This window comes from Suncus etruscus, chromosome 6 (assembly GCF_024139225.1).
Source record: "Suncus etruscus isolate mSunEtr1 chromosome 6, mSunEtr1.pri.cur, whole genome shotgun sequence".
NCBI lineage: Eukaryota > Metazoa > Chordata > Mammalia > Eulipotyphla > Soricidae > Suncus > Suncus etruscus.
Window position 1 is genome coordinate 110120537 of NC_064853.1, and position 27213 is coordinate 110147749.

The following is a 27213-nucleotide window of genomic DNA, read 5'->3' on the forward strand; positions in this document are numbered from 1 at the left end:
TATTGAAATCTCTTTGTTCTTTGTATTACTTCTCCTTTATACTTTTAAAGTCTGAATTGAACCTCTATCTTAATCATAATTATTATTTATTTTATGTATCTATATTTATATATATTTTAAATCAATGTTGCCTCTTCTCAATGCTCAGGGGTTACACCTGGCTCTGAATTCAATAATTACTGCAGGTGGTGCTCAGGGGGACTATATGGAATATTGTAGATCTAACCTAGTCCAGCTTCATAAATAGCAAGCACCCTAACTGCTGGACTATCTCTGTGGAAGACGTACTTTTCATTTTTAAAGCAAAGACGACACTTGTGCCATTCATGAGTCAACAGAGACAACCAACATATTGAAACAAATTAGTGGGGCATCTGAAGCATTCTGGTGTGTTAGAAAGGCAGTAAGTTTTTACATTATATGCATGATAATAAACATTCTAGCCATGTTATCTTGATTACAGCTTTTTAAATGTCTAAAATGCACACATTTATAACCAACAGCAAGATAAAAATATACCCTATTTTGTTTAACATTTTATCTTAAGGGTTGGCTTGTAGAAATGCCTGGCTTAGCAAACAATTTCAATAAGTATATATTCTTGGGGCCTGCGTGATAGTACAGCATAGGGCATTTTTCTCGCATGCAGCCAACCTGGGAACAGCCAGGGTTTGATTCCCCGCATCCCATAAGGTCTCCTGAGCCTGCCAGGAGCAATTTTTGAGAGCAGAGTGAAGAGTAACTCCTCAGTGCAATAGGGTATGGCCCAACAACAACAACAAAAAAACCCAAATCATTCTTTAAAAAATGGATTTTCTATTAAAATTATATTGAAAATAAAAATTAAAAATATTACAAATATTAACTAATTTAAAATATCAAAGTCAAAAATGGCCAAAGAGAACAAAGGGATAATAGCAACTGTTTTTTAATAAGTTGCTACTGCTTTACTTCAAATTAATAGAAAGTTGTTAAGAAAAGAAACACCATTTTAAGAAAAGAAAAACGCCAGTTAAGAAAAGAAACACACTGAAACCAAACTACAATCATGCTTGTAATCATGGTGCTTAAATAAATATTTTATAAAAATAAATGAAGAATAAGAAGAAAGGAAAGAAACAGCAGAGTAAATGAAACCCCTATGAGCAAGGGTTTAATTTCATTTGGAAGTGTAAATTCTTGAAGGCAAGCTCTTATTTTTTAATGCAAAAATTTCACCACATAATACAGAGAATCAACTGGCGTTTACCCATGTGCCAAGCATATCTTGCCACTTTTCATTCTTATTGGACTGAATTGCTTAGTTACATGTTTCTGCTGACTTTCAGAAAAACTGAAATACATTATCATACTGAGTCTCCATAGCAGCTCTGAGATAAACTGGACTGATATTATTATCTATTTTATAGATAAGGATTGTCACATAGAACTAGGATCTTATTTGAATCTACTTTTATTTCCTTTTTTATTCTATGATATATAATGTGACTCATTCAAGGTATTTTATGGCCCAGGGTTTTTCTGAGTTCCCTTAATACTGACATTGTACTAACAGATAAAAGAAACATTCAAATGGCCTTCTCATGAACCACATTACTAGGAATACTTCTGAATTCAACATGATCTTTTCTTTTTTTTATTTTGTGTTTTTTGTAGTTTTTTTACTTGTTTATTTGTTTGTTTGGGGGACACACACCAGCACTGATCAGAGATTACACATGTCTCTGTACTCAGGAACTACACCTGGTGGTGCTCAGGGTATCATATGGGAGGCCAGGTATTAAACCCAGGTAGGACACATACATACAAGGCAAAGCCCTACCCACTGTAAATCTCTCCAGTCCCCCAAACTTTACTTTTTTAATGTAATGTGCTTTACCAAATAAAATTTTCTGAAAAGCAGCTGTCATAGAGTATCCAGCCTGATGCCCATCTGCATTCACAATGGTACACTGTTTCGTAAAATAGATCAATAGTTCTTTAAATGTTAAATATAAAGTTATCTTACTACCCAACAATTCCATTTCCAGTATTTATTCAAAAGAAATAAAAGCATATGTCCACTAAAAAACTTGTACATTGGCATACATTAAGAAATATTATCCATAATAGATAAAAGTGAAAATGATCCACAAGTCCACTTATGTGAATGGACCATCAATGGAATATTGTCATCAGGACACAATTAAACAAGATACAATGTGGTTGTACTATGAAAACATTGTTATGCTAGTTACAAAACTATATATATATATGTATGTATATATACAATTCTATGAAATTTATCAACTATAAAAATCTATTGTGATAGCAGATTAGAATGGCATAATATATAGAGAAGTTAAATTGAATAACACTTTTCTCTGTACAGTAATAAATATGTTCTTAACTTAGACTGTAGTGATAGTTGCAAGGTTAACATGATTGATTTTTACTGATTTCAACTTAGAGAATATTTCAAAAAAATAAAACAAAGTTTATCCTTAGTCGTGAAGTGGTGGGATCCTGTGGGTTTGTGAGGAAAAATAATTATACTCTTAGGATGAAAAAACAAAGCTTGAGACAAAGTTCTTGTGTCTATTATTTGTAAAACAATGACTAAATCATTTAATTTCTGCAAATCTCTACTTCCATATCTTTAAAGTGGTAAAAAATATATGTTGTTATTCTGTTCAGAAAATAATGCAGACAATTTAAAACTATAAAAACTGTGTAATGATGTTATTTAAGACAGTAAATAGAAACTGTAGGTGGCACACAATGAAACCATGACTACAGAGAGTGAAACTTTGACAGTTTTTAAGCCTTCTCTGCAGTACTGATATCTAAAGCAAATGAAACAAAAAATTCCTTTCAATAATAGAAATGCTTAAATATGAAGATAAAACAAACAAGAAGCAGACACATTGCTTGTTCTTTAATCTGAGCATCCAGTATTGATAACATGTGATTCAAAGACATATGGCCTCCTGATACTAACACAATTTTAGTGTCCAACGTCTATTTTATTGTCATTAGGTATTGAACAAGTATACAAATACCAACCACAATTGCAATGCAGGCAATTCTATAATAGAATATGTTTCCTTAGATATGGCCTCCTGCTCTCTCCTTCCCCCTGGACCCCAGGGTTACCCCTGGCCACCTGCCAAAGATGCAAGCAAAGTGTGTTCCAGCAAGCAGTTTAAAGGAGACCCCGGGCCTCCCCTATCCTGCACCAGGGGTGAAGGGATGGAACTGGTGAATTCTGGCTTCCAGCATAATTAAGGATCCAAACTCCTACAGACTTCTCTCAATCCCCATTCTAAAACCGCGCTTTAAATTTATATAGATTTATAAGATATCATAGTTTAATCCACTGTGTTATACGGTACAGATAGTTAACTAGGATATCTTAGGTGTTCATCTATGTTTACAATATGCAGAATGTCTATGTTGTATTATTCCCTTCCCCCATTGGCCCACCACCTTACAGGCTTATTTCTAGTCCTTTACTCTCACCCCTACTGTCTATTACCCCACATGGAACCATTTTTACTCTCAGCTCTTTTCTCCTAATGAAGCAGATTATTATCCTCTCTCAAACTAACTGCCAGCCAGCTCCCAACATGAAAAAATAGACTCTCTGCCTGAAAAGAAACCAAAACTCTGTTCCTATCAATCTATTTTCAACGTACTCTTATCCTCCAACTTCCTTCACTGGGTACCTGTGCTTGCTACCATAATCAGTTTCCGAGACGCTCCCAGTCAAAGACATTTCCTAATACGGGGTGCTGGGAGTTGTTTACAGACTCCACATGGCCAAATCACAGACCAAAGTGGTGTCCCGGAAAGAACACCTCAACCCCTGACTATTTTAAATCATAAAAGGGACACATTGTATCTCCTGGTTTTTGTTTGTTTTTTTTTTTGTTTGTTTGTTTGTTTGCTTTTTCCCCTTTGAGATCTGTTCAATAAGCAATGCTGGTAGAAGAGTATCTCTGTAGAGAATTCATGTTAGAACCAAGTTACAAGAAATGTTGGTCTTGATCCCTCAGCCGCCAGATGCACCAACAATACCTTGTGGCATTGTTTCACTTTTGCATAGGCCTATTAAAATGGGATAATAATACATATGCAAACAAGTTCTTATCTAATAGAGATTGAGACACAAATTTTGTAATGCAGTTAGGCCTTATACCCTGAAAATTGGTATAAAGATTTGGCTTAGGCCTCAGAAGAATGGGTATTGCCCATACACATCTGAACAATGGACACCATCTAAGAAAACAACCACAATTGTCTATAACACTACCAGGATGCAAACCTCTATCAGGGAAGACTATAACATTGCTCTGGCTTTGACTTACTCCAAAGAGTGCTCTCAACACACAGATGACTTAGCAACAACCTGCTTGCAGGGCAGGTCTTTTAGCATCTAATGGTGAGGTGAAACTATAGGATGCTCCACATCAGCCTGACTTTGATGAAGGAAATGCACCAAATCCGGAATCCTTAAATACAGGAACCTGACACCAACAACAGCTAAAGTGCAAAAATGTTTCACCGGGACCAGAGAGAATGACTCAGGGGTTGGACAGACTGGTATGCCTGGAGCCTAGAGTTGGTCTTATAACAAACTTCTGGGGTGAAGTCTTCTTGTAATCAGGCCAAGGATTTTTTTCCGTTTTCCCAATATTTTGCTGGGCCTATGTAAACAATGGCGATAGCCACATCACACCTTTACTACTGTATTTTTTTTAACACTTATCCTTTAAGAAAGAAAAAAAAAAAAAACAGCTTACAGAACTTTAAAAAAAAATGACTGTAGTAGAATGCCTGTGTCGAATAAAGGCAGGGGATGGGAAGGAGGGGGTGGATTGGGGGTGGGAATGTTGCACTGGTGAAGGGGGGTGTTTTTTGTGACTATAACTCAACTTTAAAACTTTAATCATGTTTGTAATCATGATGCTTAAATAAAAAATTTTTTTAAAAAGGAAAAAAGAAAACAGTGAAAAGAGTGATAAAAAAGAAAGACAATCATGAACAATTTTATAATTGTGAATCTCAAGTTGATTCATCTAAATATTTTAATTACAAAATAAAACTAAATGGATTCAACAGTAAAAAAAGAATGTTTCCTTAAAAATTGGAGTTCATTTCATACATATTGAAAATAACCCTGCTATTGACATTAAATTGTAAAACAGTAACTATTTAAGCATTAATATCTTTCACAATTGACCCCACCTTATCATCCTCAAAACTTTAATAATTCAGGTTTTCATATACATCTATTTTAATTAAATCATTCATTTTTTATAATTATAAATGCAATTATATCACTATGTAAATGTTTGTGTGAGATCATTTTAAAAGAAGGAAATAAATTCAAGCACAATCCCATAGTTTAAAGCAGGAGTGGCAAACAGGATTTTGACCCTCACTCAAAATGGCAAAATGCAATATGTGTTTAATATATTATTGTTACAATTAGATGCTTTTGTGTGAGTGTTTGTCTGTTTTGGCAGGTCACTGCGTGGTGTGGCTCTCTGACTCTCACCGTTTACAATTTTGGCTCTTCGTGTTGAACTTGTTCGCCACCCCTGGTCTAAAGACAAGTAAACTCACTTTTGCATTTAGATGAGAATTTGTTGTGAAGGTAAATGTACTAATACTCTTACTAAGCATTGCACCCTCTATATCTTCTTCCTCATCTCACTTACTTTACCTGTATTTCTTAAAATTATAGGCTCAATCAGAGCATTAATTCAATGACATATAGGGTCTTCATATATGTCATTCTACAAATTTAGTTCTGCTTTTCTTAGTAGTTTCTTTATTCTTCAAAACTGTGTTATATCCTCAAATAGTTTATCCCTAACCACCTGACATAAGAAACTGTCTAATTACATTCCCTCAAAATAATGCCCCAGAGAATATCATCATAGATTAAATAATAAAATTTCCACTAATTTTCTATTACTCTCCCTAAGCCTAAATTCAACTGTCTACCTAAGACAATATGCATCATGATGGCAGAAATAATTTTTTTATTTTAATAATTTTTAATAATTTAATAATTTTTCTTTAATAAAATTTTAATTGATATAATGAGATAATTTCAGTACCTAGATCATAATGTAATATAGATTACCTAGATCATATATTATGAATAGATGGATGAATCAATCTGTATTATTTGGTTTTCCCATTCCTTGGGGCATATCGGGATATAAGAACACTAGTTAAGATGAATTTCACATATAATTATAAAAGAGCAGTTACCCTAAGTAAAGCAATTATATATATCTTAAAATTCTTATATTAAATCATAATGTTGATTTTAAATATAAAAAGAAAATACTTTTTCTCCCTTTTATTATAGACATATTGTATGCCTTAAAATTAATAGCTACACCTAGAAAATCATTATTACTTTGGGATTGGAGGACTCATGCATTATACAGTAAATGCATTTTTAGGTTTTCAGTTCTGAAAAATTTGCAAATGGAAGAGAAGAAAGGAAAGAAAAAGGAAAGAAAAGTGGGGGGGGAGTGAAAAGGGTATCTTTGTAAAGCTGGTTATTATGCCATGGCTCAATTTTCTGTACAATTTCAAATCCAGGTGACGGTTATTCTAGCTATTTTATTGTACCCTCACACCCTCAAACTCCACACACAAATTGTAGCTTCTAAGAAAGTAAGCATTCAGCTCTATCAGGAATTAAATGGAATGTAGAAGTGTAACCACCATTAAAATTTTTAATTCATACCTATCACTACCAACATGTAGCAGAATAAAGATTGTATCTTTGAACGGAAAATAATTTTCTAGAATTTATACAAAGAAATTCCTAAGCTACATGCATTTATTATTTCTAAGTCCCTTAATACAAACTGCTTAGCTGAGTGAGAATGAAATAGAAAGTTATAGTTAATTATCTCTGAGTTAGCCAGATGGGAAACAAAATGAATAATGCCAAAGCAACCTTGCAGTAAGCTAAACTAACAGCTTCGCATTCCACTCAAACTCAGTTCATCTGAAACCACCTTTTCTGCTACCATCTGTAATCTTACCCAAAATTATATTCCCTTGGGAAAAAAGCATGATCTTGGGATATGGTTATAATTCGAAATATGTAAGTGCCCTGTATATGTTCCACAAAACATAATAAATAAATTTGAAATAGTACTTTGAACATGAAAATTGTACCCAATGTTATATTTTTCAATGGCTTGAACTTTTATTTACAAATTTATTTACAAATTATTGAAAGAAATTTGAGTTGACATATTTAAAACGGTTTTATTTTATTTTTATTTTTTAAATAAAATTTTTATATGAAACACCATAATTTACAACACTGTTGATGTTAGGGTTGTGCATCCAATGTTCCAACACCATACACTTCCAATGTATCAACCTCCTTACACTATTATTTCAAAAAGTAAAGTGTACTTAAACCAATAATCCCATCAAAAAATTGGGAGTACAATCGACCTATGACAGATACACATAAATGGCAATGGCTAATAAGCAAAAATGTTTATTATTGCTTAATACCAGGCAAACAAAAATATAAAAATTATAATAATATATCACTTACACCACTGGAAATGATATATATCTAAAAACTCTAGAAAAAAATCAGTGCTGGCAGGGACGTGTTGAAACTTGAGCCTTCCTTTACTATTGGTAGGAATGTACTATGGTCCAACTGTCTGGAAAACAATGAAAAACTTCTCCAAAAAAATATAAAGATGAACTGCGTGGACACTAGCTTACCAAGGCTGACACAAAGACAGCCCCTAGGCACCGCTTCAGACAAGGCCGACACGGGCCGAAGCATCTTCCAAGGCTTACACCCAGATTTCCTCCAGTTCGGAGATCAAACTGAGCACCAGCCCCCTCCCCCCGTCAAAAATAATAAAAATAAAAAAAATTTTTTTTGGTTTTTGGGCCACACCAGGTGGCTCAGGGGTTACTCCTGGCTATGCACTCAGAAATCGCTCCTTGCTTGGGGGACAGTATGGGACACTGGGGGATCTAACCACGGTTGGTCTTAAGTTGCCACTTGCAAGGCAAACGCCCTACTGCTTGTGACACCACTCCGGCCAGCCCCTAAAAATAAAATTTTTATGACCTAGTTATCCCACGTCTAGACATCTACCCCCAAACAGAAAAATATTAATTTAGGGGGCCAGCGAAGTGGCGCTAGAGGCAAGGTGTCTGCCTGCAAGCGCTAGCCAAGGATCAGGACCACGGTTCGATCCCCGGCATCCCATATGGTCCCCCCAAGCCAGGGGCAATTTCTGAGCACTTACCCAGGAATAACCCCTGAGCATCAAATGGGTGTGGCCCCCCAAAAAACAAACAAAAATATTAATTTAAAAAGACATATGTTCTTTATATTTCTTAATATAGTAGCCAATATATTAAAGCAACCCAAATATCCAACAACAAATACCTAGATAAAGAACTGGTCACATACACACCCAAAGGGACTCTATACACTGTCACAAAAAAAAAGAAAAAAAAAAAACCAAGTTGTTTACAGTCACTTCAAAGAAACCGAGGATATCATGATGAACCAAAGAAGCTAGAAGCAGAAGGACAAATACAAGATAATTTCACCCATCTGTATTTCAAAGATATGTAACTCTAGGTTGTGGACAATATTGATCTATAAGAAAACTTCGACTGTAGATCAGAGATTGAAAGTGTCAGTTTGCTGTGGAGGTACAGAAAATAATTAGGTTTGCTAGAAGTAACACAGGAGCCTAGATGGAGGTTCTGAAAAAACATCTGTATCTACAAAAGGTAACAGTATCCACCCAAATTATAATTTTCAGACAACAAATAATGGGAGCATAGGGGCTGGAGGCTTAGAGCAGAAGTGGCATAACAACAGGAGTAAAAGGTTATGAGCTCTTTAGTGGTGATGGTATGCAATAATTTTATACTGTATAGCACTACAATAAACTTAAGCATTTAAGATTATAAACAAATACATATGATGAGTCTAAATCCTGATTCAGTGATAGCACAGTATCATCAGATAGTATGAATTTTTTTTATTTTGTTTTCTTTGAGGCCAAATCCAGCAATGTTTATGGGCCAGCTATATCTGTCCTCTGAAGAATATTTGGAATGCCTGGGATTCAAACCAGAGTCCAGTCACTACAGTTCTATGCAAGTCAAATATCTTACATCCCAAATTATCTCTCTGGCCCAAATATGCATTTTGAAATATATATGTATATATTTTACTAACATTATAAAGTTATAAATTATGTAGTGTAACATAGCTATAGTAACAAATAGCAATATGCTATTAGTTACTGCCTATTTACAGAGAGTTAAAATAAAAGAAATATAAAGACATGTTTACCTTAACATGATATTCTTTTAGTGATTAAAAAGTCATTACAGTGGAATGCTTCATGGCTATTATTGCACTCACCAATTATTGCTGTTCTATATATTGGAGAACTAATCATTATTACAGTGTTTCAATAAAAAAGGTGAGAAGAGTAAGAATTTAATCAATAAAGAATGGGGAACAAACTCCTCATCTCAATTTCTCCTTAAAACCTCTCTATGACTTAATAAGGATATGGAATGCAGTGAAGGGAAATTACATGTCCTCCTAGACTTGTAAACAAGATGAGGTTCTAGTGAACCTCTAACAATATACTACTACCAGTGGCTTGTGTTTGCTTATACCTTATTAACACAAAGTAAAAAATATTTCATGGCTCTACATTTTTGCCTACCATCTACTTTTTCTTATTTTAAATTCAATTTATAGACTATAAGTCTATCTCTGATCTATCCTTTTAAACCAATGTTCTATTCAGATATAGAATACTGCTAAAAATATTAATGCCTCTTGTAACTGGAGATGCACTAAACGTATGAAAAAAATTGGGCAGGAGAGATAACACAGGGATCAATGTACTTTGCTTGCATTCATTCAATACCACCTATGATTCCAAGTACTACATATTGTCCCCCAATCACTCCGAGAAGTGTATGAGCATAGAGGAAATACTGAGACAAAACCCAAACTAAATAAATAAATAAAACTAAAATAATATCTAATGCTTCTATTTTCTTATTTAAATAGACTAGAAATGAAGGAAAAATATCCAAAGTAGAAAAAATTAAAATTATGCAAAAAATTCCATCATCTATAATTTATACATTGAGTAAATATTATATCCACATAAATGTGATGCTGTACATCTCAAATTCCCTAATATTTTAAACAAGTTAAGCATCACTCAATATTTATATTATAAAATAAAAAATGAATTGTTTAAAGCTGATGAAAATATTAAATAGGATCAACTTAGGACTATTTTAATTATTATCAATTACATTTTGAAGATTGCATCAAATCTAGTCTTTCCATGTGTGCCTCTGTCTCTCAGTTCCACTTTCCTTTTTGTATTTTCCACTTTAAAGATAGGTTAGTTAGATAGAAAAAAAATAGATATAGCTAGATCCCTCGTCTCCCTCTTTTTCTCTCCCTTTTTCTCTTCCCCATAACACTTACTTTTTTCTCTTGACATTTCAGTTAAAAACACTGAAGAGGCATTAAAAAAAGTCATGAAATTAAAACAATGCTTTCATAAGAAAAATCTAGTCTTGCCCTAGGGACCAAATATATCTAAAACTCCAAAGTAAAATTGAAAATATAGTGATGCAATTAATGCTATTATTTTTTCCTCTGCAAGGCAAGCTGGAGCAGACTGAAGTCACAGAGGACTGAGAGGACAGTAAATTCAAGTACAACAGTTTCAGCTATTAGGAATAATGTGTTTAAACAGCAAACAAGTAGAATGACTGATTAAAGTTTTTCCCCTAAGGTAAAAAGGGTCAAACAAAAGCTATAGTAACTGGCAGTTAATTAAAATGGTTGAGATCCACTTGGGGACAACAATTTGTATGTGTGTTTAATTTTAAAATGTTTATTTCCAATGGAATTATAGTTGTATATAAGTATAGGCAATTATTCATAAAATCAAATGCATGACACTATATTAATAAAGAATTGCATTTATGTATAAAATATTAGTGATTGAAGTTTACATGTGTGTCTTTTAGAATATATACACTTATGGATTCCGCCCATAAATTCCATGAGAAAGTGTAATTGCCAAATATTTTTCACTTTATCCATTTGGCTGGCATGGAAAGTCCAAATTTTTTCATTTATGGAAGTTAAGGAAAAATGCAAACTATAGTATATTGCTTACCTATCAAAGACACACACTCCTGACTACTTCAAAAAAGCACTTCAAGAGTATGAAAGTCTCTCAGACAAGGAAAAAAGAAGGCTGAGTGGCAAATATCCTTAAGCTACTAATCCAAAACCTTATATATATATATATATATATATATATATACATTCACTATAACAAGATTTTGTATTCCTATGGAAGATAGAGACATGGAAATCAACATAATGTAGCCTTGTCTAGTTTACTGAGGGAGAATTTATCCCTTTTTTTCTCATTTATTTTTCTCAGCCATCCTATACTTTCATTCTCATTTAGAGGGTACACTATGCCCTCTAAAACATGGAAAGACATAAGAAGGCAATTCTGTATATCAGTTTTATAGATTTGTATGGCAGGTGCTTGAAGATATTGACCAAGGTCCCCAGATCGTTTGTAGAACAAATCTATTTTCCCTCTGTCCCTCAAGAATAGTGAGATCTCAGCACTCATTGCACATAAGAATAAAGCAATCATTGTGACATCATTTTGACATTTTATTTTGTAAAGAAGTTAATCAAATAAAAATATATATTAAAAACAGTATCAAACCGAAAGATGTGGCGTGGCACTCAATATTTTTTCCAATGGGGCTGAAGGACACCAGCTCTGAGGAAGAATTAATAACTTAAAAATAAAGATCAATGTGTTTCAGCATACAAATACAGCTTCAACAGAACATTGTGAAGATTATCCGTCCCAAAAGACAGCATTTAAAGGACAACCGGGTGAAATGTTATAATTCTAATGACCTTTAAGTCTAAGAATAAAACTAAGCTATATTCTTCAGACATTCTCTGAATATTTGGATTGAATTGCATAGAAATGAATTGTGTTCAGGATGACCAGCCATGAGCAACAGAGACAGGACTGAATGTCACAAGTACATCTGAGTATGGAGTTTTTCAAACAGCACATTCAAATAATGAGGCCACTGGGACTGACAACAAATTGAATCCTGACCAAAAGCTGTAAGAGCCTACATAGCATTCAGAATATATGTTCAGGGTGATGGGAGATAGCTCAAAGGTCTGGAGCATATGACTAGCAAGCAGAAGCCATAAATTTGATCCCTCACACTACATGGTACTCTAAGCAAAGCTGGGAAGAGCCCTGAAGCACTGAGCCCAAGAATGGTTCAAATGACAAAACAAACAAACAAACAACACCATAAGTCTTTGCAGAGGCAGATGTTTTTAAAGTCAAAACAAACTTGACTCAGAGATACTGAGGGTAAGGAAGAAGATTAGAAAGGGAGAGAATTACTCAAACAGGAAAGAACACGAGCTTCTTTAAAGGTGAAAAAGTACCCATTCACAACACAGTATGAAACTGGACTTCCACATCAAGTGTGCTGAAGCACCATAGACATGGACCAGTGTGCACAGCATAAATGCATGGGTCCAGGTAGTATATGTGCACCAGAGGCAAATTTTTTAAAAGTGATATAAACTATCCAATAATATCTGTATACATTAATAACAAATACTTTCTGTATGAGCAGAGAATTGCTCTGCTATGAAACCTGTTGCCAGACTTGTCTTTTTGCCTGACTTTGAATACTTTCAAGTTTTCTTTTGAGATGCACTGTACTAGTTGGTCCCTAAATCACAAACACATTATCCTAGCAAAAAGCCAAGGTGCTTTGAGATGTCTTCTCCAATACCTCTCTAAATAAAGGATCAGTAACTTTTTCTGTTTTCTTACAGTATTGTGTTTGACACTTGTTTTCTATTTTCTTTCAGACTTTACTGCATGATACATATAATAAAACCATTTCTTATCTGGTCTCTAATAAAATAAGTCATTGAGTGTTTCATCATTTGAATAATGAGCAATTAGTATAAGATAAACACTTCCAAGTATAAATGGTTTAACTTAGTAATGGAACATGAATGTGCTGTTCAGGTCCAGACTGTTTTAATAATGTCCACTATACTCATTAATTAAAAATCAAAAAGAAAGAGTTTTAGGAGGTTGGTTGGTTGAGTGGTTTACAGGTAAGTAACACGTGATTAAATCATTCTTTATTACTCAGAATTAATACCATCATCTTTGGCTTAAGAAAATAAAATTGGATCTCACTTTACTAAAATTGTATGGGCCCCTTGAATCTGAGTAAAATACAGAAAAGCATGAAAGCAGAAATGAAAAAATCATCCATTTCTTGATTCATTGTATATCACAGAGTATTCTTTCAAAATAAAAAGAAATCAAGGATACTAATCTCCAATAAAAGAACAAATTCTGAAAGGAAGAAAATGTGATATAAAGAAAAAAGACTGCTTTGTGAATCAAGGCAGTCTTCAAAATTTAGATTGATCAGACATCCCAACATGAACACCATTAACTTAGGTCACCTCTGTAGCTCTTCATTTACTAAACTACAAAAGGAAAATACGAGTCTCACTTCCTCTGCCTGAAAGTGTTTTCTTTGAAGTTAATGATAATGTGTGTGAAATCTAACCCTACACGTGAACAAAAGCAAACTGCTCTTTTACAATTAAATAATAAACAAAATTATCAAAGATAAGTACGTGCACACTTATTCTGAGAGGAGAAATACATTGCTGCCATTTTCAATATAGTCAAATATGTGGCATATTTGAAACTCACTATATTATACATTATGTCATTCTCACTATCTACTCAACTTAAAATCACAAGTTCCAAATATTTACTTCCTCTTAACGGCTGACTGAACAGTTTGATTTTCTAACATGATACTAAGAAAATACACCAAAGGAAAAATGTATGATGAGTTCCAAAAGTTTTACTTTATAATTCTTGAAGAAAAATAAATTCTTAAGGGGTTAATATTAGAACTGTTTTAATGTTATAAAATCTAAATATTGAATATTAACTTTCATTGTATAGATTTTTCCTTCTTCAGAAAATATCTTTCCCACTCCATTTGACCAAACCCTGTAGTGCTCAGGATAATTCCTGGTTCTGCACTCAAGGACACTCCTTAAAAATTTCGACAAAATATACAGTGCCAGAAATAAAAGTTGAGTTGGCTGTGTTCAAGGCAAGTTCCTTAGCTGCTAAACTATCACTGTGGCCCTACATATAATAAATATCTTAATGGGAAAAGGTTAGAGACGTAAAGAGAATCATTAAGTTTACAAATACTTATTTTCTAGAAACTACAAAAACTGATTAGTACAGAAATTGAGTGGTTTTTTAATAATTAGAAAAGACTATAACATTATAAAGAAATAAAAAGAGGACAAAATGATAGCAGAGTGTATGGTGTTTGCCTTGCACATGGCCCGTGGGGATTAAATCTGCAGCATCTCCAAGCCTGCCTGGTGTGATTCCTGAAAGCAAAGCCAGAAATGATCCCAAGTGCTGCTAGGTGTGGCCCCAAAACAAAACAAAAATGACTTTGACACCTTGAATCTGAGTTATTTCTATGCTTTTATGGTTCAAGATGAGTGGATTAAAATAGCCAAGTTAAAATAACAATAATATTGTGAACCCAAAAAACGAAGTTCTAATAACAGCTACACAAAGTAATTACTATATGACTTTGGGCCATTCACCTAACTGCTTTGATTTTGCTTGTTACCAGAAAAAATAGCGAGCTACAATATCCTTAATACCAACTGGTTTAGGTGGAAGAAGCAAATGCTATGACACACAGAAAATTCAAAGCACTTTTTTAAGCAAAGAGAGCTATCATCATAATATATTACTATATAAATGCAACACCATAATATTACTTTTATATTTATTCAAGGTTTTTTTTTGGGGGGTCTGGGCCACACCCAGTGACATTCAGGGATTACTCCTGGCTATGTACTCAGAAATCCCTCCTCGCTTGGGGGGACCATATGTGACACCAGGGATAGAACTGCGGTCTGTCCTAGGCTACCACACTCAAGGCTCCAGCCCAGGTTTTATTACCTTGTAAGATAAATTTGTTATATTCACACTTTTTAGCAAATAAGGAGTCACCTTACTGCTTAACAGAGACTTTTTGAAAGGGTTGAAACTTTTCACTTTGCTATGATTCTTATCAAATCAGGAATTTTCACTAAAAGAAGTCAGTTAGAAAGGACCAAAAATCATAAGAAAAATTATTTATAATATCTCAAGTACATGTAATTCATTGAAGTTTTTCTCATGTTTCTACATCAAGTCCATAAGGATGGGTGTCCAAAGCATGAAAAAGATTCATGACAGACGAACAAATTAATCAGTACCTACATCACTGTAAGACACAATACCTTCATGCAGAAGAGGTTGGTTGATCCCTCAGGATGTGTAATGATCACTTTTTCCCCTTAGGAGCCCAGTGCCAACTAGCCCTTTTATTTTTGTCAACAACGCTTCCTTTTTGTTCCTCCCCTCCAACTAGGAAGTGCATCTCTGACACAGACACAATATACCTTTTCATAAGGAAGGCAAATGAATATGTGCCAGATGGGCTGAAAGGATTACAACATGTTTCCTGCCCCCATAGTGACTCAATGGGGCTGGTATGAGAACTTATCTAATTCAAGAAGTCAGCTAACCAAGCAGAATCATGAGTCACAGTTTCTGGGTAAAAACTTGATTTTCAACAGCATTTGGCATGAGGGTGGAGGGACTTTTGGGGAAGGATTACACTAAAGGTCATTCAGACAAATGATACTATCATAGCTGTTGGGAGCCATCAGTGTCCACTAATTTGGTGCATCTCTCAAAAAGATTAAGCCAATCACCTCTCCATTTTCCTTCAAGGTGAGAGAAAACATAAAGCAACATTGATAAATTACTGCTAAGAATACAAGTAAACTGAATGGCATCTGGTTCAACCTCTTTGGAAAATAATATGAATACTTCAAAAAATGAAGAACTGAATTTCCATATGATTCTTAAATTCCACTACTTAGCATCTATCTCAAGGACCCAGAAGCCTTATTCCAAGAAAGCATTTGCATTCCTATGTTCATTGCAGACAAAATATGATAACAACTCAAAGGTCCAATAACAGATGACAGGATAGGGGGGCCAGAGTGACAGCATAGCACTACACTGCCTACCTGGGACTGACCCAGGTTCGATCCCCAGCATCCCATATGGTCCCCTGAGCCTGCCAGGAGCGATTTCTGAGTGCAGAGCCAGGAGTAACCCCTGAACACCACTGGATATGGCCTAAAAACTAAAAAGGAAAAATGACAGAATGAAGAAAGAAATTGAGGTATATATAAACAATGGGATATTACTCTATTAAAATAAAAGATAAAATCATGTTATTTGCAGCTTGCTTCTACCTTAAAGAAATCTCCAGAAAGTATCAAGCTGAATGAAAATACTCAAAAGCAGGAAAGACCTGGAAAATCTCTCTCATATAATTGATATGAAGAGTAAGAATAATGGAATAATCAATGTCCAAAGGTAAAAGAACATGAAACTGGTCTACAGAACTGAGCTTACCATGGCAGAAAAGGAAGTCAGGTAGGTGGGCAAGAACATTGGGACAACAGTGGAAGAAAATAGATATTCTGGCGAAAACTGTGGTGTTGATATATTATGCACACAAAACCCTAAATTTAACAATGTTGTTAACCATAGAATTTCAAGAAAATTATTTTTTAATTTAAAAAATAAAGGTTAATTTTTATTAAAATAAAAACATGCCAAACAAGTTCCATTATAAAACTGGATAGTTTATAAATAGGAATATTCATCATTTTAGTTTGTTTTTGGGCCACTACCAGCTGTTCTCAGAATCTATTCCTGCCCCTTCCTGCAGGGAACACTCCTGTTGGTACTCAAGGAACAATATATCCTGACCAAAATTTAACTCAGATTGACTACATATCTACACTGTATCTCCAGCTCTAGAAGTAATTTTTAAATCCATTATATGTACCATTATATAGCAGTAGTACATAACACATAGTAGTACATAGAATATGTGTATCAGAGGTATGTAGGGTCTTTGGATAACAAACTGAAGACAAAAGAACAAATTTCTATCATCAAGTAGCTTAAACATAGAAATGGCAAAGGAGAGAAAAATATTTCATGAATGATGATAGGATAGGAGTATAGAGAAGGGAAGAGATGAGAAAGAAGCGGAGGATACAAAGGTAATGTCAGGAAACAATCAGTTTTATGAAGATAAGTAAAGTAGGTTAAAAGGAGAGAGTGCGTGACAGAGCTATTTTAGATACCATAGCACAGGGAAGCCTCTGTAAGCAGATAACATTCAAACACAGAGTTAAATCCTAAAAGAATAAATTAAAGTGAAGAATTGAGTTCAACATATTTAAAAATCAGGGCATCATGGCACACTCAATCAAGTAAGGGAGAAAATTGATTGAACTTAGAGTAAAGTCAAGTATCAGCTGTATTTCTGATGAATCAGCCCATACTCTAGTATAGTCTTTTTCTCCTGAAGATCAAAGGGCCAACAAGGTGTGATGTTATCTCTATCTCTAAATCTGAGCTGTACAGTGGCCTAGTTATATCTCCTCACTTTTTAGTTCTATTTTTAATTTCAAGAAAATGCTTTCCATGGCATAGAAAAACTCAAACATGCTATACAATAGGCAGAACTATAAGAGGGCTCAAATTCATGCCAGGTAAATAAATGTTGATGGCATATATTGGAGAATTCTAAGCTGCCTAGATGATCACTATGAAAACATTTCTAAAATCACTGACAAAGAAGAGGTATTAAAGCAATAATATGGAATGTGTGGTCCATAGTCCTCAAGGAAAGATACATGGGAAGTATTTTTCAATGAATTCCCTAGGTTGCCTGTAAAAAACATCAGGAAAAGATTTTAGTTATATGTATCAATAATTTTTCTAGGAATTTGTTTTGTTCAAGGCTGGAAAGACTATATAGTGAGTAGGATGCTTGTTTTGCATTTGACAGACCTGGGTTCAACCCCAGAAATCATAGTCCACTAAGCCTCATCAGAAGTGGTATCATAGCTCAGAGTTAGTCATCAGTGATCAGAGAGCCAGGATCATCAAATATGCCCCCCTCAAAAAACTGATCAATTCCAAAACATGATGGCTTTATTTATATCATCACTAACTATAGGAATCATAGTGATGTTAAATAGTATGTCTGGAGATAAGACAAGGTCCGAAAAGACAAACTTGAACAGCCTTTATAATCTTGTTCAATAAAATCAAGGTCTGTGATGGCTGAGTTTACTTATTTGTCTTCAATGACAGTTTTGGCTGGCTCCCCTTTAGAAGCAAGATGGAAAGAAATAAAATATTTAATGACAGATTCTTCTTTTCCTATGTAGAAATAATACACACATTCATTATTACTTCTTTATTTGTATAACCACTCTAAGGATTGTGACCCTCCCAAGACTTTTTCTTCTCTTTATTAAAATTTGGAAAACAGAATCAATGTCATTTATTTTCCCATAGGTATTGAGTTAGGAGAAACAATTAGGACTCTACTCGACTAGTTGGTGGAGATGGTAGAAAATTCCTTCATTTTTATGGTCAAGAGCACAACCACAGAATGTGTATCTCATAAAAGTTAGTGATGTCAGAGGGCCCCTCTATATTGTGTACAAATGCAAAAAATAACTGACATGTTCTTAACTCAAACTTTAAAAAATAATTTAGATATTATTCTATGGATAACATTGCCAAAAGGCACTTACCTGAGGCATCACTTTGGAAGATCCCATAAAAGCATAAACTCATTAAACACCAGAGAAATCCCATCCTGTCAACAGAAATACATAAAAGAGAATAGTTATTAGTAGAAAGTTGTCAAATAATATTCACTACCGTGCTTACTAGTGACTACTAACTGTTATATGAATTTTGCAACATTAAGAATCAAAATTATTAGGGCCAGTGTGGTGGCGCAAGGGGTAAGGCATCTGCCTTGCCCATGCTAGCCTAGGACAGACTGTAGCTTGATCCCCTAGTGTCCTATATGTGCCCCAAAGCCAGACTGATTTCAGAGCACACAGCCAGGAATAACCCCTGAGCATCACCAGATATGGCCACAAAAACAAACAAAGAAAAGAATCAAAATTATTAGAGGCGATAGGTAAAATAAGAGAAGTGAAATAATAATACAATTTAAAAAAAAACAAGTTCTATAGCCAACCTTGGTAAAAGTATGATAAAATTCCAATAGCCTAGCTTTATATATTTATCTTAATCACAAATTATAATTACTTGTTTTAAATACATATATTACACATACAAATATTATGTATAATGTCTGGATTTTTTTCTACATCACTTCCATTATGACAAGTAAGCTTGCTCTTGTTAATTATTGTTGCATTTATTTGACTTATTCCCAATTGAAAGCATAATATGATCATGTACTTTTCTTTCTAAGTGATAAATAGTAAGTTTAGAATTCCAGAACTCAGAATTGTTCTGCAGCTGCAATACTCTGAATTTACATTAACTCAGGTGTATAAACACTGTGGTTTGCTGTGTGCATTTTTCTTCATTGTATCAACTCCCTACACCTCATTGCAGTAATCTCAATAAGAATAATAAAACTGGATTCAAATATCTGTGATCTTTAGCCTTTCCATTGATAACCTGATGAAACAGCCAACTAGCATGAATCTTGCCCTTACACTTGCTTGTGTGATCTTTAATGCAAAAGGTTTGGGGATTTAAGAACTCTGTAGAATGTTTCTTTTTCTATCACCCTAGAGATATCTTTTGGCTCCTGATAAAAGTTTGTAGGGCTATAAATACTGAACTTGGATATACTGTGAAACTCTGCATTCAAGACCTCTACTTTCTGTTTTGAACAAAAGAGAAAGCTGCTCACAAAGGTCTTGAAAGTTTTCTAGATCAGATGTGATCTCCATTTTCCTAAATCTTAGCTTTTGCCAAAAATTCCCTACCACCAGGACCTACTGATCTAAAAACATTCAAAGGCATTTATTAGGTGCATGTATAATTATTTTTTTAAATTGGAACAGTTTTAGGAGAGCTACAATAAAACAAAATGTGTAAACTAGTAATGTCTAAGCAGTCCAGAGTAAATGGACAATTTAAAAGAATATGCTAAATTCTTTCCAAGAAATTACCTGTTTGACTATGCATCATACAAAAAATTGTGTAGTTTGCATCGTTGACATCATTAACATGGTTGCACATGAATCACACCTAAATTTATTAAACATTGAACAATCATTTTAATAACACAGATTGCATGCCTCCCTTTTGCTACCCACTATGGCATTTCCAGTTTTTACCTTTTAAAATAAAGAACAAAAATCGTATTACATTCACTTTTTATAAGACATGAGATGAACACTTTATGTTTATGAGTGAGTCAAATTTCAGAAGTCTCTGATAAGCAAAGTGCAAGTTATTTTTCTCTAGTTAGAGAAGATAAAACACATGCAATGTAGCCCTACACTATCAACTACGATCAAGACAAGTGCAAAGGAATGATAAAATATGAAAATATTTATCAACAGAAGAGATAGTACTAGATTAGAAGAAACATAGAATCCATAAAACAGTACAGCAGATAGACATTTGCCTTATACAAGCCAATCCAGGTTTGATTTTATCACCTAATCTTGTCCCCTGAGCCCCAACAGGAGTAATCCCTGAGTATGAGCCAGGAATAAGCCATGAAGACCACTGGTGTAACCCAAAACTCAAATAACAACAACACAAAAATAACTGCAATACAGAGTAAATAGTGATAAGTAAATACATACAGGTAAGTGATTATCAAAGATTAGCAAAAGAAATAAATAATAATCAAGACAAGGAAGTCAAAGTAACTTTTGAACTGAGTGAATAGGGTTGCAAAATTTAGAATGGCAGCACAAAGAAAAGCATTGGGGAAAGAAACTCAGGGGAAGAAAATGATACTCAAGAACAAGGAAAGCATGAAGTATAAATAGGAACTAGTCTATAAATAATTCAGTTTGGCTCAAGTACAGGGTGTTACAGAAAGAACTATAGAAGATTTTGTTGGGAAGCAGGAATGCTGGGTTCAGAATGTGGTAAGCATCAGGCTAAGGTTTTGAAATTTAATTTAAACTGCAAATATGGAACAACTGGTGGGTTCTTATTAGGGGAATGATGTACTCATCAAGTAGTGGCTTATGGGAATCATTCTTCTAGGCACGAATTGGATAGCTTGCCACTAATTTTTGTCTTGAAATTATTTTGGCTCCTATGGGTAATATCATCATAATTATTTTCCCTCTAGCTTTGGGCCATCTATAAACATGATCAATGTGTCACCTATGTCCTCACACAAGTCATTAATAAAAAAATGAATAATTCTGCGTTGATCCTTGACAATGGAGAGAAGAAGCTAGAGATTTCACTGCAAGCACAGTAATTTCAGCCTCAGTACTCAGCAATGCTAAAGCACTCAAGCCTCCCAAATTGCTTTTGACTCTTTAAAAAAAAAAAATCACACTTCTTGATTTTCCCAATTTGTCTGTGTATAAACTGCTGAATTCTTGTGGCACAGTCTAGAAGACATTCTAATTAGTATGATTGAGGGGCTTAATTGATATTCTCTTGAGTAACTGGATTATGCCCAAGGCAACAGGAGTTAAGTCACTAAGTTAAGGCTAATGTAAAAGTAACCTATGCACACATAAAACCTGGGGAAGTCCTGGCCTGTGATGAATTAGAAATAAAGCAGACTGAAAAGAAAATTTGATTGTATAGGCTGGTCTTGACAGAATAAATGTACCAAGGTTAGAGGGAGGCAGTTGCTTTGAAACCTCTCAGAAGGCTGGTTCATTTAACACTGTCATATATTCTGCCTTGGAATTGTATTACTGTGATTAGTAATACACTGTTACTTTATTCTTGGGGGTAGGGGCACTAAATTTTCAGAGAGGGAGAAAATATCAGAAAGCAAAAGATCCTCCTAATCATGCATAGTTTCTCATAATCTGCTGTTGGTTTGTTGTTGTTGTTTTGGTTTCTGGACCAACCCAGTGATGCTCAGGGGCTCAGAGGTTACTCCTGGCTACGCTCTCAGAAATCACTCCTGGTTTGGGGACCATATAAGAAGCCGGAGGGTCAAACCACTGCCCATCCTAAGTCAGCCACATGCAAGGCAAATACCCTACAGCTGCGCCACAGCTCCAGCCCTTCATAATCTGAATTAGAACATGACTTTTGACTATTTATTTGGAGCTAGGGAGATAAAACAAGGATTAGGGTTCATGTCTTAGTTTGATCTCCAGCATCACAGGTTCTCTGGAGCATAAGAAAGTATAGTCCTGCCAATACCCAGCAACTCAGTCATAGCTGTAATAGTTCCCATCACAGCAGGACACGAGTAGCTCTGTCTACTTTTGCAGACTCATGTATTGAACTCCTGTTCAAATGGTCTTGGGGGTACATTGAGCACCACTTGGGAAGAGTTCTCTTAAAAACAGAAAAGAAGAAGGAAGGGAGGGAGGGAGGGAGGGAGAGGGAGGGAGGAAGGAAGGAAGGAAGGAAGGAAGGAAGGAAGGAAGGAAGGATGGAAGGAAGGAAGGAAGGAAGGGAGGGAGGGAAGGAGGGAAGGAGGGAAGGAAGGAGGGAGGGAGGGAGGGAGGGAAGGAGGGAAGGAAGGAAGGAGGAGGGAGGGAGGGAGGGAGGGAGGGAAGGAAGGAAGGAAGGAGGGGGGAGGGAGGGAGGGAGGGAGGGAGGGAAGGAAGGAAGGAAGGAAGGAAGGGAGGGAGGGAGGGAGGGGGAGGAAGGGAGGGAAGGAGGAAGGAAGGAAGGAAGGAGGGAGGGAGGGAGGGAGGGAGGGAAGGAGGGAAGGAAGGAGGGAAGGAGGGAAGGAAGGAAGGAAGGAAGGAAGGAGGGAAGGAAGGAGGGAAGGAGGGAAGGAAGGAAGGAAGGAAGGAAGGAAGGAAGGAAGGAAGGAAGGAAGGAAGGAAGGAAGGAAGGAAGGAAGGAAGGAAGGAAGGAAGGGGAGAAACGAGGAGCAGGAAGGGAAGGGAAAAATCAAATACAGAGGAGCGGGGGGAGAGGGAAAAATGAAGTACATAGATCACTATTAATACTATATGCAAATATTTCTATGCAAGCATTCTATAGACTCTATAAGCTTCAGTATTCCTTAGTTCTGAGTCATCCCTGATGGTGATTTCTTTCATTCGGCCAGTTGAATGAAAGGCTAAAATTATGCTTGCTGTCACAAGAAGGGTGCTATCTCTGAATCATGGATTGTTCAGCCTTCTGCTGAGCAGCATTTCACCAGTTCACAGAACCAGGTTTCTTCTTTAACTTCTTTTTTTTTTTTTTTTTTTTGATTTTTGGGCCACACACGGTAACGCTCAGGGGTTACTCCTGGCTATGCACTCAGAAGTTGCTCCTGGCTTGGGGGACCATATGGGACGCCAGGGGATCGAACTGTGGTCTGTCCAAGGCTAGCGCAGGCAAGGCAGGCACCTTACCTCTTACACCACCGCCTGGCCCCTCTTTAACTTCTTTTTTACACCACAATAAATTTACATACTTAGATCATAATCAATCTATATAGTTCAAAAGCTCCATCTGGAGCTTTGATCTTCAAAATAGAAATGTTGCTATTCTTTTTTTGAAGAACCTCTATTTTTTTTTCCCCTTACTGTCTTGGTACATGCTGGTAAAAAAAAAAAAAAAAAACTTTACCCAAGAAGTTACTATCATTGTTTTATTCCTAATTGGCGTATGTCATTTTCTATGGCCTTCACAGGTAAACCTTGGCTATTAATACCAAAACACAAACTCGGAATAACCATTGTGATGCATCTAAAGTATTTTCTGACATAGTGATCTCATGTACGTCCTTAATTATATTTCACTAATATACTAATGAAATTGGAAGAGGTTGCACTCTTTTTCCAAATAACAATAAGCTTTTGTAAAACATAAAACAAATTAGCATTTTTCACAGAAAAGCGTGTATCATTAAATAATAAAACTCAAGAAGTCCAATTATTTTGAAATAGACAATGACTATTCACTTAAGTGACATTCCCAGGAAGATAAAACTAGAGTGACAGAAAACAGACCAAGAGGGGCCAGAGTGACAGCATAGAAGTAGGGCATTTGCCTTGTACCCTATAGACCCAAGATGGACCCAGGTTTGAGACTGGCATCCCATAGGTCTCCTGAAACTTCAAGGAGAAATTTCTGAGTGCAGAGCCAGGAGTAACCCTTGAGTGTAGCCGGGTGTGGCTCGAAAACAAAAAACAAACAAACAAACAAAAAAGACTAAGAGTTATAGATTTCTGTTTTTTTGTTTTTAGACCACACCTGGCAGTGCTCAGGGGGTTAATTCTGGCTATATGCTCAGAAATTTCCCCTGGCCAGGGAACCATGTGGGACACTGAGGGATCAAACAGAGGTCTATCCTAAGCTAGCATGTGCAAGGCAAATGCCCTACCACCTGCACCACTGCTCCAGCCCAAGAGTTATAATTTATAGAATAATTTAGCTGCAAAGGGACAGCACAGGAGTGTTTTCTGGGAGGGGTGTTCTCTGTCCTGCAGAGAAATTATTAAATGTGTCTATATAAATGATGAGCATTATGAAGTCATCATTAGAAATACCAATTATTACCCTAAGAACACAAGAACACAATACAAAAACCCCTTCCTCACACCTATATTTATTGCAGCACTATTCACAATAGCCAGGCTCTGGAAACAACCAAGATGCCCTTCAACAGACGAATGTCTAAAGAAACTGTGGTACATATACACAATGGAATATTATGCAGTCGTCAGGAGAGATGAAGTCATGAAATTTTCCTATACATGGATGTACATGGAATCTATCATGCTGAGTGGAATAAGTCAGAGGGAGAGAGAGAGAGATGCAGAATAGTCTCACACATCTATGGGTTTTAAGAAAAATAACAGTCACTTTTGCAACAATCCTCAGAGACAATGAGAGGAGGGCTGGAACTTTCAGCTCACTTCACGAAGCTCACCACAAAGAGTAGTGAGTGCAGTTATAGAAATAACTACACAGAGAACTACCATAATCATGTGAATGAATGAGGGAACTGAAAAGCCTGTCTGGAGTACAGGTGGGGGGGGGGTGGGATGGAGGGAGATTTGGGACATTGGTGGTGGGAATGTTGCACTGGTGAAGGAGGTGTTCTTTACATGACCGAAACCTAATCACAATCATATATGCAATCAAGATGTTTAAATAAAAAAAAATTAAAAAAAGAAATATACTAAAAAAAAAGAAATACCGATTATTGTACATTAATTACAATATATTTTACAAGTGTATGGTTTTCTTTTTAAATCATCTAAAAGTGATTTGTGAATTTTTTTAGGCAGTTTAGATAAATAAAAGCTGTTCTAACCTACATCTTGTTTCTATACTCAACATTTACTTTGAAAATAACACAGCCGACTAGTTTGATGCTAAATGTTCCAGAAAAATCTAGCCATGTAGGCACACAGAGAGATCAATGAACTGTCCCAAATTTCTGCATATCAAGATAGAGTTGCTAACCTCAATACAACAAGACAGTAAAACTTTCCATCAGAAAACATCAGTAAATTCCTCTTAGATATATCCTTTCCTTTTCTTATTCAATAAACCCAAAGTTTTTAGAACTCTAAGAGACATATATAACATAATATTAATAATACCATTTGTAGATAACATTTGCCATATTGGGAAGTTTTAAACAGACTGACTTACTTTTATATTTATTTTATTTATATTATTTCATTTATATTTTTATAATATTTTTATCATTCTATTTATATATTTTATAATTTTGTTTATATTATTGTTTACTTTAATATTATGAATAACAACATGATCTAGTGAGATTATGGACAAAATAAAATCATATTTTCATCCTTTACAAAATAGTACTAGAATTCATATTTTTTATTGAGATGAAGGTTAAAGAACACTATTAAATAAGTCCTAATTTAAATTTATAACTGTGACTGCATGATCTCAAATTGCCTGAAAGATGAAAGAAATAATCAGAGCAACCACTTAGCATTATGTCCTGGTCACTCTCTTGAAGTAATTAAAGACCACTTTGTGACTGATGTGTTAGGTATTTGTGGACTCTTCTTAATGAGAACGGAAGACTGTTCCATTGCATTCTCTCCCAAGCAACTTCATGATTGAATAATTCTGTAATGAGAATTCTAGTGTCTTGGGAATTTTGTACCAACAGATTAACATTTGAATGAACAACAGAAAGTAACCCTACCTTATCGGTTTATAGGGAAGAGTGCACTTGATCAGATCCAAATAACAGCACTGTCCAGAAACATAAATAGCTCTCCACAAATGATGGTTATCATTAGCTTTCACTAAGTGAGATATACTATAACTGAAACACTTGATAAACTGGAACAGCACATGAACATCATTTATAAACACATTACTATCTTTTATAAAGATGAGGCTGTTACTTGGTTCAGGTTAATTATTTGAGCAAAGTTTGTTGTATTATAATTTTTGAGGAACCTGTGTCTAAATGTATTCTTCTATCCCTCAAATATTTCAGAGGAGATAGTCATTTTTATATGTCCAGGTTCTGTATGTTGCAGAAAAGACAAAAAAAATTTCGGGACAAAAACAATAGTATAGCATATAGGATGTTTGCCTTGCACAATGCCATCCCAGCTTCAGTATCTGGCATCCTATGTCATTCCCTGAGCAAACAAAGACTGATCTCTAAGCACAGATAAAGGATCAAGGCCTGAGTAACACTGAGAGTGACACAAAAACAAAAACAAAAATATTTTTATAAGATGCTCTATAATGAAGCTTGAATTTGGATAAATTGTGGTTCATTGAAGTTTCCCTTCTCAGTCTTTAGATCTATCACTTAAAAAAGGGAAGTAAGGGGCCAGAGCAATGGCACAGTGGAAGGGTGTTTGCCTTCCATGCAGCTGGCCTAGGATGGACGCTGATCCGATCCCCCAGCATCCCATATGGTTCTCTGAGAGATTTCTGTGCCCAGAGCCAG

The 27213-nt window shown here is 35.2% G+C and overlaps 1 protein-coding gene across 1 annotated transcript in view; it reads right to left on the minus strand.

Annotated features, from left to right (window-relative positions):
• Window positions 1-27213, minus strand: part of LOC126011858 (interleukin-1 receptor accessory protein-like) — a 99208-nt gene that overhangs the window by 25305 nt on the left and 46690 nt on the right. The window contains exon 2 of the mRNA XM_049775627.1: window positions 18905-18969. Within this exon, the coding sequence (XP_049631584.1) occupies window positions 18905-18968 (64 nt within the window). The 5' untranslated portion in view covers window position 18969. The remainder of the gene's footprint in view (window positions 1-18904; window positions 18970-27213) is intronic.